General features: G+C 42.6%; 1 protein-coding gene across 2 annotated transcripts in view; it reads right to left on the minus strand.

Moving 5' to 3' along the window:
* The window catches only part of UVRAG (UV radiation resistance associated), an 88,305-nt gene extending 74,594 nt beyond the window's left edge, over nucleotides 1-13,711 (minus strand). For both annotated transcript variants that reach the window (XM_054654458.2, XM_054654459.2), the window contains exon 1: nucleotides 13,505-13,711. In XM_054654458.2, the coding sequence (XP_054510433.1) occupies nucleotides 13,505-13,585 (81 nt within the window). In that variant the 5' untranslated portion in view covers nucleotides 13,586-13,711. The remainder of the gene's footprint in view (nucleotides 1-13,504) is intronic.
* Nucleotides 13,712-15,044: the final 1,333 nt, after the last annotated feature.

The following is a 15,044-nucleotide window of genomic DNA, read 5'->3' on the forward strand; positions in this document are numbered from 1 at the left end:
TCTTTGATAAATATTTTACATTATTAACATCTTATAAAATTTACCTAGTTAACAAAACAATTTTAATTTCACACTTAAATCATTGCTTAGCTGTTGTTTCTGTTGTAACTTTGAAGACCCATGCTTCAAACAGCCTCCCAGGAATGCAGCGCCCAGTGAACTGCCAACTCAAATACATAAAGTTCTCACCAAATCCTTCAGTGGCTTATTTTCCCAAACAATCTCTCGACTCACCAGTGTCTCACCCACTACCATGGGGACATTGACCAATGGCTCCACATACTTTGTGGATCACCACAATACACCAACAAACCTCAAACAACTGCTTAGTGCATACTTTTACCTCAGAGTTCATCATACACCATTTTTTTCCAAAAGTGTCTTTATTTGTAAGGCTGAATCCACCTTAAAAGCTGATTGACCAAAAGCATATTTTAAAAGTTTTTGAAACCAAAAGACAATTTTTCTGTTTGTTGCTTGTCTTAAAAGGCTTTTAACAAGAGTTGAAAGGCCGTAATCTGTTTTAGAATCACAGTATGACACTTGATATCACTAAACACCACTCCAGCAGTATATTAGTTTTCCTTTATGGAAAGGTATGAGGAATATTCAATTTTTGTTTGACAGCCTAAAAATCACTGATGGAGTCATTCCATTCAAAGTCTGTTTATGACTTAGAGTTTATGACTCAGAGTCTGAGATGGGATGCCCAGGTACCTCTAGTATATACAAAAACTACAAAATTAAAAACAAAAAAACCCAACCAACAAAAAACATTTTGTGAGACTACATGGTCTTATTTTCTTAGAAAGTGGTATCAAAAATGTCAACAGAAATATTATGCCCCACTTAAAAGAAGCCACATGGACCTTTAGCATTTTTTTCACATCTAACCTCAGAGTTGCATAGCTTCGCTGGCTGTTTATATATGCAACTGAAACACTCCTTAAGAAACAGCTTTGCACATGAATTTTGTTACCCATAAAAATGATTCAAGAATTTTATGTGCCATCTCTCTTTTAATTAACATCAATAGAAATCAGTAGCAGAGAAATCAATGAACTACCATGCTCATTCCCTTCATTTTTGGTATCTTTTTTTCCTTCCATCTCTTACAAAGAATAGTCCACCCTGTATTCTAACTAAGACAGCAATTTTCTCCAGGTCTCTTTAGGATTGCAAACTAATTTGTGCGCCTGCTTTAAGTAATATGTTTCATTGATTAGTTCTCAAGCAAAGTCAAACAAGTTTCTTACCATTTACAGTACACAATGAGGCCAACAAGGTTTGGAAAAGAAACCCAAAAACTGTGGAGTGTCCTAACCTACACCTGCACCTCTGAACAAGACATGAATCCTTATCTCCATGATTTGTGACTTCCTTGCAACCTTCAGCATCTGGGGGTTAAAGTCTCATTTATCCCAAGCCTGTTGGAAGAAGGTAATTAAATGTGGGGCTATGAGACCACAACATAGTTAAGAGCTCAATGTGCACCAGGTAATGAATGTCTATTTGAATCTCCAGCTTAGCCAGCACTCTCCTCCTACCCCTTTAGCAAAGTCATGATGACAGAGAGACTTGAAACTTGATAATAAATCTTCCCGTTCGCTCACTATGTTCCCTGATATTATACTGAATTATTCAAATTTCCTCAGAACTCTACAGCAGCAACATTCAGAGTTAATTAACCTCTCCTGATCAAAGATAATTAGCTGAAACCAGGAGACTATCAGCTACAAAGACATACCCAAAGACAACTGAAATAGGTTCTAAAATTCCTCATCAAGGGCTTTGTTTTGTGACAAAGTAATATTATTCTGAGGGAAGTTTTAAATATCTGGTGTTACCTCCTATGCATTTCATATCATTCTGTGCTGGAGACATTGGAATACACTAAACAAAAACCCCACTGTGTTGCAGCTCAGCTAGCACCAGCATCAGCCAAACACTGCCAACTCCCAGCACTGCATCACCCTTTCTTGTTCGTTACACCATAAATCAGCACTTGCGCAGCAGCTGCTCACAGAATCATATCTGGGAACCAGTGTGGATGGAAACTAAGCACCTCTCCCTTTTCCTGGGTTAGTTTCACCAGCTCACTTCCTCAGTATGGCTGGACCACATGGCTGGACAAGCAGCTGAGCAGACCAAGGAGGGGACAAGGCAGCAGCAAGAGGCTGAAGGCAGAGAATGGCTGGAATGAAACCACAGCTGGAAGTGTACCTGGAGCAACAGAGCCTGGCACTGCCACGAGCCAAGGGGAAGGCAGGTCACAATGAGGTACCAGAGCATTTCAAACTGCAAAAGCAACTCTTTTTAGAGAATAATCCAGTACCCTCTATGTTGAATGCAGCAACTGCAGATAATACACAATTCTTTCACTTCCTCCTCCTTCTAGGTGAAGTGCTGAAAAGGGTCCCTTTTTTTAGTGACAAGTTTCAGCTATTTTGCTCTTTCTGTAAAAGTGTCAAGAAATCTTCATCATGAGGGAGGATTCTCCCAGGATAAGATGTTCTGCAGCTACAACAGTCCTTCTAAAAGCCCACCTTAAAATTCAAAATACAAGGGCTAATAAACAATCTAAGCATCGTGGCAGCCTCATGACTCACTTAACTTCAAAAAGGCCAACATGAGTGCAAGATGATAGTGCAGGACCTGTTTTCATGAAAAAAAAAAAAAAAAACAGTAAGATATGCAATGAGTATAGCTAATTTTCACTATCTCCTCAAAGAGTTTACAGGTTACCAGTAATACAGGACTGAAGACCTCAGAGAGGCATCTATAGCAAGTATCTTAATGAGATATCCTACAGTAAAAAACATTCTTTTTGCAGAATTAATACCACGAAAAAGGTTGTTTAACCTTTCCAAGAGCTCTCAATTCAGCACATGCCGCCTTAACAGGGGCATATCTGGATCAGTGCTTAGCATAGTAGCACAGCAGGTCTAACAGGTCATTCTCAGGGGGTTGTGACACAAGTTATTTTGGTTACAATTGTCCTAGACCTTTGCAATTCCCAAGAAAGCCAATGGAGCAGTGAAATTACATTACAGGCCTGGTTATCCTTTGCTTTAATTGCCATTCTAAGTTGCATTTGATTAAAAGCAACAGCTATATAGCAACTACATGTTGATTCACATGAAAGAAATTAGTGCTTCCTTCTCTGTTGAAGATAAATGACTACAAACCAGGAGAAGAGATACGCTTATTTTCCATTAGGAAAAATCCTGAGTAGCTTGTATTTTAAAAACACTGCTGCATCTAAAGATAGCACAGGTCATAAGCAGACAGCAATCCCAAAGATACATAGCAAGTCTGATCAGGAAAGCTGTAGGAGAGATCTGAAAAGCAGAATCTACCATCAGGTTTCATCCCTCATGCCTGCAGAGGCAGAACAGCACCTTCCCAGAATACTACAAGAGCATCTTAACAGAGCTGCTGTGGAGCACAGCAATACCATCCCTGCTCAGCGATTACCAGCTTCACGCTAAACAAATCACACTGCTCCACAATCAAGTATTTTCATCAGCCTTGGTAAGATGGCTTTTTCATCAGATGATTCTAGACAGTCCGCCACGTCTTTTGAGACCTAAAGGACTGAAACTGTCTGGACCCTTCATGCTTCAATTCCCTCAACACTAAGATACCATAACCTTTCACTACCTCTGCCTAGAATGCCACCTTCAGCTTGTTCCCATCCTGCACAATGTGTTTTGTGCAGTCCTATGGTGAGGATCAAAAATTAAACCAAGGTAAAGCTGCCAAAACCAAAAGTTAATAAGGGTAACTAACTGGGTAAGTAAGGGTAACATCTGGCTAAATTCCTCCAATTCAGCTCCCTACAGCTGCACAGATGTGCCCACCACAGAAGAGGACAGAGGAGGCAGACTTCAACACTTAAGTTTCTTTATGGCTTAAGCTTATCCAGATGCCACTCTTTGCTTTCCTCCAGGCCTGAGAAACAGAAGAGATAAAGCTAGTCACTGTTTTTTGTCTAATAATCTGGTATCATTAATAAAAATCACTGTACAGGTGATGCAGCAGGGAGGTAAGAAAAGGGAGTTAGTCAAATGAGAGAGAAGTGCACTGTTGTTAACACAAGGTCTGCACTGCTCAAGGCAGGAGAACAGGACTACCTACAACAGCCTCAAGTATTCATGGAATTTCAGAACTATTTGTTCAAGGTCATATAATGGGTAGCAAAAGCAAGCATGGAGAGTTCTGATTCCTCTTCCATCCTAACCACTTTATTATTCCTTTACAAGAATCTGATGACCCTCAGAAAAAAAAAAAATAATAATGTCAGTATATCCAGGCTGGATGAGAACACAGCCAAACATCATTTTCTATTTCTGGTACTCAGCCATCCCACTGACTCTAGTTCTGGCTCCAAGTATCAATTGTGAAGCTCAGGTCGCTAATATGGGCAACAGCAAAGCCCATTCTAATCACATGCTGTCGGCAGCTGGGATGATCTAATGGCTCACAGCTGGGCAAATGGGGAGGTCTGTCTTCTTCCTCCCTGTCCCACATCTGCCTTCTCCCAGCAGCACCGTCTCTACTCTTTAGCACTGGCTCTTTTAGCGACACTTTTCATGAATTCTGCTCTCAGCAGGCCCTTTGACATGCTAAGTAAATTTGCAAAGGTGTCAAGGGAGTATCTGAACCTAAGCAAGGCAGGCAGTTCAGTTTCTTCCAGCAAGAACCGTCCAAGATGCCACCATACAGCCCCCTCCGTGAATGGAGGGTTTGGCTGGAAACTTCCAGATGCTACTAAGTGACAGTGGGCTCACTGCACCCATGGCCATAAGCAAGTTTCGAAAATTCCACCAGGCAGATTTTTTAAGAATTTTATAAATAGAAATACATTTTCCAGAATCAAGCTTAAATTCAATTGCCCAGGGAGAAAGTTTTATACATCTGTGACTGAATTTGAAAAAGGCTGCCCCACTCATCCCATTCCTGATGACTTTCCATACAATCCACGTAACCAGAAACTTACTTTTGCCTGAAATGTAAATACAATGGTAAAACCAGCATTAAGAAGGCTGGGAAATCATCTTGCACAAGCAAAGTAGAAGTTTACATAAATTACTTAGCCTAAACTCACCAAAATTAATCATCACTCAGGGCTCTCTCAGAAGCCTGATGAACTGAAAAGCAATTATTGTATTTCCTGAACAAAAATTATTGTACTTCCAGAACAAAGAACTTTCAACACTGGCTAAAATTTCAGCACTAGGTCTACTTCCTTAGCCTTTAATGGAGTACCCTAGTTCTCAAACAGCTTTTAATCAAGACACACCAAGATAGTCTTCATCTCTGGGCACCATCTCTGTTTTCAGACTGGTGCCTTCCTCACAATTCTGTCAAGGAAGTAAATTCCCTGAATTCTTTTCAGATCAGGATCAGCTCTGACCTCTGTATGACATGGTACACACTCTGTTTTTACCTGGCTTTCACATGAATTTCATAGCTTGCTTCTTTGCTCTATGACCCACAGAAGCTCTAGAAGAATTTTAACAAAATCCTTCCAACTATTTTAGCATTAAAGTAGAAGGCAAGATTAGTTAGCAACACAAATGTTACTACAGCAAATCCACTGTTTTTGAACTGAATGGACCTGAGCTTGCAATGTCAGCTATTTAGATGTCTGCATATTTGTCAGAATTAAGTCATATTAAAACACAGGGCTCTGTGTGCTTTGGGGCTCATAGCAGACAGGTTGAGCCGGGTCTTTTTCTTAAAAAGCATAAAACCTCCAGGCCTAAAACAAAAAATGGTTCCCAAAATATGATCTATATTTAGTCAACATGAGCATTATTTATTATCACAGCACAGCTCTACACCTCCATATTGCACCTTCCAACTTCCTCAGATTTTCACTATTTGCTTTCACTTCTTCATGCCAGTTTGAATACTAAGAAGCAATCACATGATCCAATCTTTTAGAAGTCAAATGATAGACAAAAATTCATAATTAATTTTACATAAGTTTTCAAGCTGCCTCATTTTCCAATTTAACACCTTTTTCCTTTTTTTTTTTTTTTTAAGTGGAGCATATCTCACAGAAGGTTTGGGTCACCTCTGCTGCAAAACATAAAGCTTTTAATATCCAAGAAATGGACTGGGGAAGTTTAGGCATTACTCAGATGTATGGTAACTTAAAACTACAGGAAGGGCAAGAAAATGCTTGTACTCTAATTAACACACTTGCTAGGAAGATTTATGAGGTTTGCAATTTAACAGTTTTCCACGGTTCAGAGTTAAGAGAATCAAATGGGCTTTCAGATCTACTTCTGATGCAAAGCAGAAGCATTTAATATGCAATTTTTGTGGGACACACCATAAGGAATTTTAAGGAATTCTATTTTAATGTCTTCCAGCACACACTTGAAGACAGCAAGGCCCTCAAAGTTACATAGTCATAATTAGTTCATATACAGCCATAATTAGTTCAATGAATCACTTGTAGTTCTCCTTATGACTGCACCTCCTTCCTATCTCCATTTCCCCATGTCAAGTGACCAACAGCCATCCAGGAACTCCTTTCCCTTTCTAAGATTAAGACACTTTCTTGCAAGTGCCTTTAAGAAAACAATTTCTACTAGGAATCAGAACTGAGGACAACACTGGTTCGAAGATGCACTGTAGGAACACAACTACGCTTTTTTTCCTGTGAAGGTGCAACACACTCACATACATCACATACCTCACATTCCCAAAGATCTTATGCAAGGAAACAGATACATTGAACCTGTGCAGAATGATGTACCCAGACTAAATGACCACAAGAAAAATCAAAGCTATTTCATCAACATGGGCTCAAAGTTTTCCAAGATGCACAATTGTGAATTTTAGTTTACAGATCCTTAAATCAAAGTGCCTCCTTTCCTTTACACTTCTGGGCATCTGAAAGGCTTTTGAAAGTTTCCCTTAAGAAGGAAAACAGCTATGTAGCTTTCATGTGAGCACATCAAGGGTCAATACAAGTTTCTAATCATCCATGCCCCATGCCATGGCTGCTCCTGCTTCTGTACTGCACTGAGAGCTTCACCAGGAACACTCAGCAAATGGAAGATGTTCAAAAGACATCAAGTCTGTCCTAATTCACACAAGGAGAAAGTGAAACAGGAAGAATAAGGACTGCCTCAATACTTGACATGGTCCATGCAGAAGTATAATTATTTTCCAGCTATCTGAATGCAAAACAGCCCTTTGCAAGGTCAGTATGGAGAATGCAACATTTGAAGTCAATGTGAGATCTAGCAAAATACCTTAGCCTATGGCATTATCTGCTCCTTTAATACTAACTAAAGCAACAGTCACACCAGAAAGTAATTGAAACAGATGACTATACTGTAACTGAATAAACTTAATACTATGTATTACTCTTGAAAGACAGCTGTGTTCTCTGGTCTATCCTTCCCTGCACCCCCTCCTATTAGCTGAACCTCTGAACTTTTTCCTCGCTAAGTAATTGCATTTACACTAAGGAGCAACTCAAAACTCAACTTCTACCCCCACGAAATGATGTAAACAGCTGGTAACTGTTCACCTGGCACAACAAATCTTCTCTTTGTACTCCACAATCACATGTAGAAAATCTACACCACTTACTTTAGAGTCCAGAATGAATGAAAGAACTAAGACTAAAACTGATGTAAGCTCATGATGTTCACACAACTCACTAATCTTCTGCATCTTTTCTTTGGTGCTAATTTCTGCAGAAAGACTGTAAAAGGCTTTTGTTTAAAACGTATTGGCAGGTACAGAAGACAGATTCAGTCTTGGGAGACAAACAGGATAGCTGTTTAGGTGTGGCAAAACAAGACTCAATACACAGAATTAGCTTAAAGACAATGTTAGCAGGAAGGGTTCAAAAGCCAAATCATGTGCCTATGCAGGGTCTTGGGCAAATAAAGTTCTTTCTGGGTATTGTTTCAACAGCTGTATTTGGTTATGGTCACTATAACATCAAGAGTGACAGATCCAGCAAGCCGGCAAACACCACAGCTCCAAAGAGTAAGAACTGTCAGCACACCCTAAAAAAGTACTCCAAACTATAGCTAAGAAAACCTTACAAATATTGCCCACTGGCCAGATAAAGCTCTTCTTGCTAGGTGTTTACATAAGATGCAAATAACAGGAAACTAGACAGTCTTTCCATCTTTAACCAAAACCTTTTAGAAGTAGCTAGAAATAACATCTTTCCTTATTGATGCTTTTCTCTGAGTTTGTCTAAGTAACTATTTAGTCTCAAGATGAAAGACTGCAACTGCAGCTGCTTCTTTGACACAGCATGGGAACTAACCCACCAAATAGAAAAGAACATCAGGGTGCAAGTCCCATCTTGTTAATAACACTGCAGCAGTTGAGAGAAGTCCCTTAAGCCTCTTAACATGACCTTGGGGAAGGGAGCATTAGTCCAAATTTGCTGTGGGAATAACCGGGGAATATCAAGATGATACTCAGAAGGAAGCACCCAAAAAGTAAACAGGGCCTTACAGAAACAACAACAAAATCAAAACAATGGCAATTTTGACCTTAAAGAGCACTAAAGGACACTCTGGGTTGCAGAAGCAAGCAGCATATGATGATTAATAACCTGAAGCATATTAATGCTTATCTTGTTGCTGGATGATAAATCAAGAGCAAATAAGTCAGTTTCCCTTCATAAACGACACTTCAGTCTTTAGCTACCAAGTTGCTCAATTAAGAGCATTCCATAACCCACCACAAACATCCCAAATAAAGCATGAAAATGGATTTAGTGCAGTTTTTGGACATAACAGATAATTTCATTATCAACAGATCATTTGGTCTGCAAAACACTCCTGTATCCCTTACAGAAAGTACACTGCAGATAGCAAAATTCCAGCCCCAGCTTAACAGCCAGTTTTTGGGTTAAAATTACAATTTTCCAGTAACTTTAACAACTACTCCTCCTAATTTACCTCTAACAAGCACTAAACATTGATACAGCTGGGTATGGATACAACTGAGTAAGATCAGCGGTCACAACCAACACTGTGGCCTTTCACTGGAGCAGCACTTCCCTCCCACTCAGCATTTAAAGACAGTGTGTGTCAAAGAGAAGGGAAAGCAATATTCCAATACAACACTTTCCATCCATTATTCTGATTGCCCCCGACCCCCATAATTTGTAGGAAAGGGGAAGTAAAATATTTAAGAATCAGTCTTTTTTTTTTTCCAGATAACTCAGGAGAATATATAACAAGAGTAATAGAAAAGTAATATTTAATAAGATATTATTTTCTCATTGTTTAGTTTAAAGTCTCATTCATGTGCAGCCCTGGGCCTATACAGTAACTTTCTTCACTTTTCCTGCACAAGACCCCTCAAACACATTTGCCAGCACACTTTGAATCATCCCTTTCTGCCGTGTTGCTCAAAATGTTGTGTATGAGTGATGCACATCTTTAAAGAAAGAAACGCAAATTGAATCTGGAAGTGAACCTGGCAGGGGATGCAAAAGAAGGGCTTCTCCACATATGCTACCCAGAAAAAGGAAGCCAAAGAAGGTGTTACCCCCTGAAAAATAATGCTGGAAAACTGGTAACAACTGATGAGAAGGGTGAGGTACTCAACAACTCTTTTGCCTCCGTCTTCAATGACAACCTCTCTTCCTGCACGTCCTGAATGGATGGACAGCAGGATGGGGACTGGGGAAACAAAGATCCTCATACTCTAAGACTGGGTTCATGACCACCTGAGGAACCTGAATGTGCACAAGCCCATGGGACCCGATAAGATGCACCACGGAGTCTTGAGGGAACTGGCTGATTTAGTTGCCAAGCCACTCTCCATGATATTGGAAGTGATGTTGGAAGTCGGGTGAAGTGCCAGGTGATTGGAAAAGAGGAAGCATAGTAGCCATCTTTAAAAAGGCCAGAAAGGAGGACCCTGGGAGCTACCACCCTGTCAGCCTCACCTCTGTGCCTGGGAAGATCACAGAACAGATCCTCTGAGGAGCTGTGCTAAGGCACATGCAAGACAGGGAGGTGATTCAACAGCCAGCATGGTCTCACCAAAGCAAAGTCCTGCCTGACCAACCCAGTGGCCTTCTGTGATGGGGTGGCTACATCAGGGGACAAGGGAAAAGTTACAGATGTCATTTATCTTTGACATGATCCCGCACAACATCCTTCTCCAAATTGGAGAGATGGATTTGATGAATGGACTGTTAGATGGATAAGGAGGTGGATAGACGGTCAAACCCTGAGGGTAGAGATGCTGGTGTGGAAGCCACAGGAGCCATGTATGATGAGCACTGCTCTTGGACTCATACAAGTGCATAAAACTCCAACTGGAGCTTTAGGAACCCCAGCCTTAGTGTTAATGGAGGCCACAGAGGGTCCTTGAGAAGTTTCACTAACTGGTTGCTCTGTTTTGCTCTACCCTAAAATACACTTCTGACACCTGCAGCTGAAACTCATTGCTGCTCCTCTCCACAGAAACTTTCACAATCTGTCAAGAGATATTTGTGAACTGAAAAATACAGAAAATATTGGGTCACCTGGTCTGACACTACTCCTGGCTGTGCACAATGGCACAATTTACCCCTTCCCTCCATACTCAGCAGACAGATCCCCCTCCCTCCCTCACACACACCCTCCCAGGCACTGGCTCTGGAGTGTGTGCTTTCCTGCCACTAGACAACCACACATGAAATCTGTTTTGGCCAGCAATTAGCACAGTGGCACTCAGCAGATCATTTGACTGTGGCATGACTGCCTCTGTACATTCAGGCTGCGTTTTTCTGTCCAATCCCTTCCACTGAGGATATAGAAGAGTGTGAAAGGTTTGGGTCCCCCAGCCCCTCCACTGCTTTGAACTGCTTACAATGACAGGATTGAACAGTTTGTTTTGAGCATTCAGAAATCCTTAAGTTATTATGACACTCCCAGTTTTCTTAAGTCGAGCAACTGTGAAGAGATATTACTAAAGAATCTCTGCTCCTGAAGCGTAGCTATTTCACATTTTCAGTTCTGTTGTGCTCACTTGTACAGCAAAAGAGAACAACATCCTGACACAATTACTAAGGGATTCAAATGGGAAGTTTATGCTTAATCAGATGCATTTCTTTACAGCCATATCCTCTATTTTTCTTTCTTAAAGTACAGAATACAACAGCAAAAAGCATTCTTTGCCCCAGTCATCCTGCCACACAAACAAGTTACAGAAAAGGTCAGTCAGTTTTGACATAAGTATCATCACAGTAGCAAAAGGTTTCAGACTTAACTTTTCACTCCTGCAAGAGTGTCAGTAGCAGGAATATTGTTTTCTAATCAATGTGAATGTTACTGGAACAATTAAAGCTAGACTAAATCCAAATCACACTGTCAGTACTTCTGCCCCTAAAAAGTCACTTCAATCATTAAAAGCACTCACTTTGAATACACCATTGAGAATTTGTCTTTGGAGAGATTTATAGCCATGACTCAGACCATCCTGCTCTCAATTCTTATAGTCACTATAACATCTCATAGTCAAAAAAATGTGCTTTGGGTGTCCTAGAGAAAGCTGCCTACTGAAACAAATCACCAAGCTGATTTTGTGCTGGCACACAGCAAACAATTACCTCACCTTACACAGCATCACATAGCTTGGGTCAGCCAGACTATGGCATAACAGAGGTGGTACAACAGACTAGGAATGACTTACCTGTTTCATAATTCTGCAGTAAAATAGCTCCAGTGAGCTGAGCCCACATCACACCACAACAAAGCCCCTTCAAGGTATCTTGCACTTCAGTAACAGACTTTTGAGCTCAGAGAATACAAAGAAAGAGGGTGATTTGCTATCAGTGTGTTCATCTGAGCCTCTCAATTCAATTCCAAGTAAACACAGTTCACAGATCCCTCAGCACATGGTCCTTGTGCTGGCAGAGCACACAGCAGAATAGCTCAGTCTCTGTCCCAGCCTTACACTTGCTACAATTAACATACAAGTAGCATCCTCACTAAACATTTACTCAACTGGAACAGCCTATAATTGATGAGTCAATTTCTGCTCCTAGGAACTCCCATAAAAGTTTCTGCTCCTAGAAGAAAAAGCCTGTGTTTTGGTCTCACTTTCACAAATGAAATCCAATGACTAATATCTCAGGTTTCTCCCTGCAGCACTCACTCGGTCCTTGCACAAGCCTGAGAAAGAATAAGACCAAAAATTCAGTAAGGAGAAGGCCATACTTGATCTCATGGACAATCCATTGTTTCCTGTTCGTACAGAGCAGCGTTCATGTTTATGTTTACTAACACAGAGCAGACCCACATTTCAGAGTAAGCACTTGCTCACAAATTAGGGTCAGGTGGCCAACCTCCATTTCCCTCCTTTGCCCCCAAGTGGATGTCTTCTAAAACCTGTTTATCAAAAGAGCAGTTATAGATCCACTTCATTAACATCTGCTGATTTTTTTCTCTAGGTACTCTTTATAGTCCCAGCTGGTAACACACAGCTCAAGTAAAACAGATTGTGTGTCTAACTCGTAATAACATCGACTGCACTGAGTCAATGAGCCAAAACAACATTCACATCTTACACTATTTCTAAAGAAGAGCAAAATTTTGCTAATTACTCCTGCCTTCACCAGTCCTGCTCCAGCTCCTGTACAATCAAAGTGACCACATGCAAGAGGGGAAAGGGCACAGAGTCGGTTTGATAGGGATTGCTCAATGCTCAGGCAGAACTTAGTCTTCCTCACTTAAAATTAATGCTCTCCAAAATGAAAACATGGGACAAATGCCCAGTAAGCCAAAAGCCAACTATCAGCAAACAGGAAAAACAAAGTTAGCTCAAGGAAGGACGCAATGGGGAGAGAACATTTCAGCACTTTTCAGAATACACCTCATGTTATATCCACACTTACTCCCCACCCCGCCAAGAGAAGGAGGAGGGGACACCCCAGCTGCTCCGGCCTCACGAGGTGCCCAAGTTTAACACCGATTTTCACGGTGTTATTCCTGCTGCAATTCTCACCTTTAGTCTGATGTTTTGTAGGCGCAGAAATAGTTTTCTGGGAGAGGAAACAGCACCTGACTCCCCCGGGAGAGAGGCAGAGACGCCAGCCCCCATGCTTCCTCTGGCCTTCCTACCAGCCTAGGAGAAAGGTGCTCAAACTGCCCCTGGCCTCAGGGACTCCCCTTCCATCAGCTTGGGGACTGTATCTCAGGTACCCCCAGACCTCGGGGAAGCCCCACTGGCCCCTCATGGAGTACCTGTCCACCCCTTTACCGCAGGGAGCACCCCCTGTACGCCTCAGGGAGCTGCTCTCAGTGCAGGAGACGTCTCCCTGCACCCCAGAACAACCCACACCTCAGTGAGCACGCCCTTGTGTACACCTCAGGGCGTCCCACGCCCAGAAGAGCGCATCCTCTTCACCTCAGAACACCCCACACTTCAGGGGACACCCCTGATTCACCTCAGGACACCCTCCTCCTCCTCAGCCCCCTCCGAGCGCCGCCCCGAGGCCCCGCCGTACCTGCTGCGAAGGCAGCTCCACATGCAGGGCGCGGGCGGCGGAGCCGGGCGGCAAGGCAGCGGGACCGGCAGCCGAGGTCATCCTCACGCAGGGTCCCCGCTCCGCTCCCCCGAGGCCGCCGGGCGCGCAGGGGTTAATGGCGGCAGCAACGCCAAGCCGGCCGCCCGCTACGGAGCCATATTACCGCAGTGCCGGGGGGTGGGCGGGGCTCCGCCTCCCGCGCGCCTATTGGCCCGCGCCCTGCAGGGGCGGAACCCCGCGCGCCCTCTCGAGTTGCGACTGGCTCAGCCAGACGCCAATCAACGCCCCGCTGCGCCGACCCTGTCAAACCGCCGGAACGCGCGCCGGCGCCGATTAGAGCGCCCGCTTCCGGAAGGCGGGACGGTGCCCGACTGCTGGCGATGATTGGAGGAGATGGAGTTTGATTGGCAGCACGCCCTCCGTCACGTGTGAGGGAGCTGTTGTCATCACGTGGGGGGACGGAAAATAGTTCGGCGGAGGGGCCGAGGGGCGGTCGCCATGGCGACCCTGAGGGGTTGCCGGGCCGGGCCCGGCCCTGCGCTGTGCATCGGGAGTGATGTCACCCTCAGCACCCCCTCCACATCACCCCGACCTGCTCAACACCATATCCACCTCCCCCAAAAGAGGCCCGCCTGCCCAGTGTCACATCCATCTATGTCATGTCAATATAAAAGAGGCCTTAGGCTGTTGCAGAGAGTCCAAATGTGAAAAATGCATGTATTTTATGATTGGCTTTTCACAAATATTAAAATGAATATTATATATGTTGTGTTAGAAAGTAATGCTGTATTATTGCTCTTAAGTAGTGTGTTAAATATAGTTTTAGGTTATACAAAATGTTAAAATAGAAACTATGCTATATGAGATACTTTTTTTTAAAGAAAGAACTCGCACTGAGATAGCAGCCACAGGACACCTAAATCTTTCAGAGAGAAAAAATTTATTGCCCCATTATCAGAAGAAACTAACTTCTTCTCGCCTCAAAGGTGCTGTTAGGATTCAGAGGAAGAAGTTGACACTGACCAGACAGAATCCTGTATTTGCATGGAATTTATGCATCATGTATGAGGTGTATGAATATGCAACAGGCTGTTGCTTTTAAGGGTTAATCCTCTGTTAATGGGTGTCCTTTTTCAGGCTTATGCTGCCCAGAAAAAGGAACCCGGACATCCGTAATGCTTTGTCTCTATTCTCTCATATTGTCCTAATTCAAATTGTCCAAATTATTATTACTCTAATTGTATTACTATTTTTATAACCATTTTATTACTATTAAACTTTTAAAATTTTCAAAACAAGTGATCGGCGTTTTTCACACAAAGGAGGGCCATAAGGAGGGTGAAGGGTCTGGAGAGCCTTGTAAGGAGCAACTGAGGTCACTTCTTTTGTTCAGCCTTGGAGAAGAGAGTGAACAACAAGAGCAGGCCTCATTGAGGTCTTCAGTGTCCTCAGTAGGAGAAGCAGAGGGGCATGTACCAGTGTCTTAACTCTGGTGACCAGTGACAGGAGCTGAAGGAAT

The sequence above is a fragment of the Agelaius phoeniceus genome, chromosome 2 (genome assembly GCF_051311805.1).
Source record: "Agelaius phoeniceus isolate bAgePho1 chromosome 2, bAgePho1.hap1, whole genome shotgun sequence".
In the NCBI taxonomy this organism is placed as follows: Eukaryota; Metazoa; Chordata; class Aves; order Passeriformes; family Icteridae; genus Agelaius; species Agelaius phoeniceus.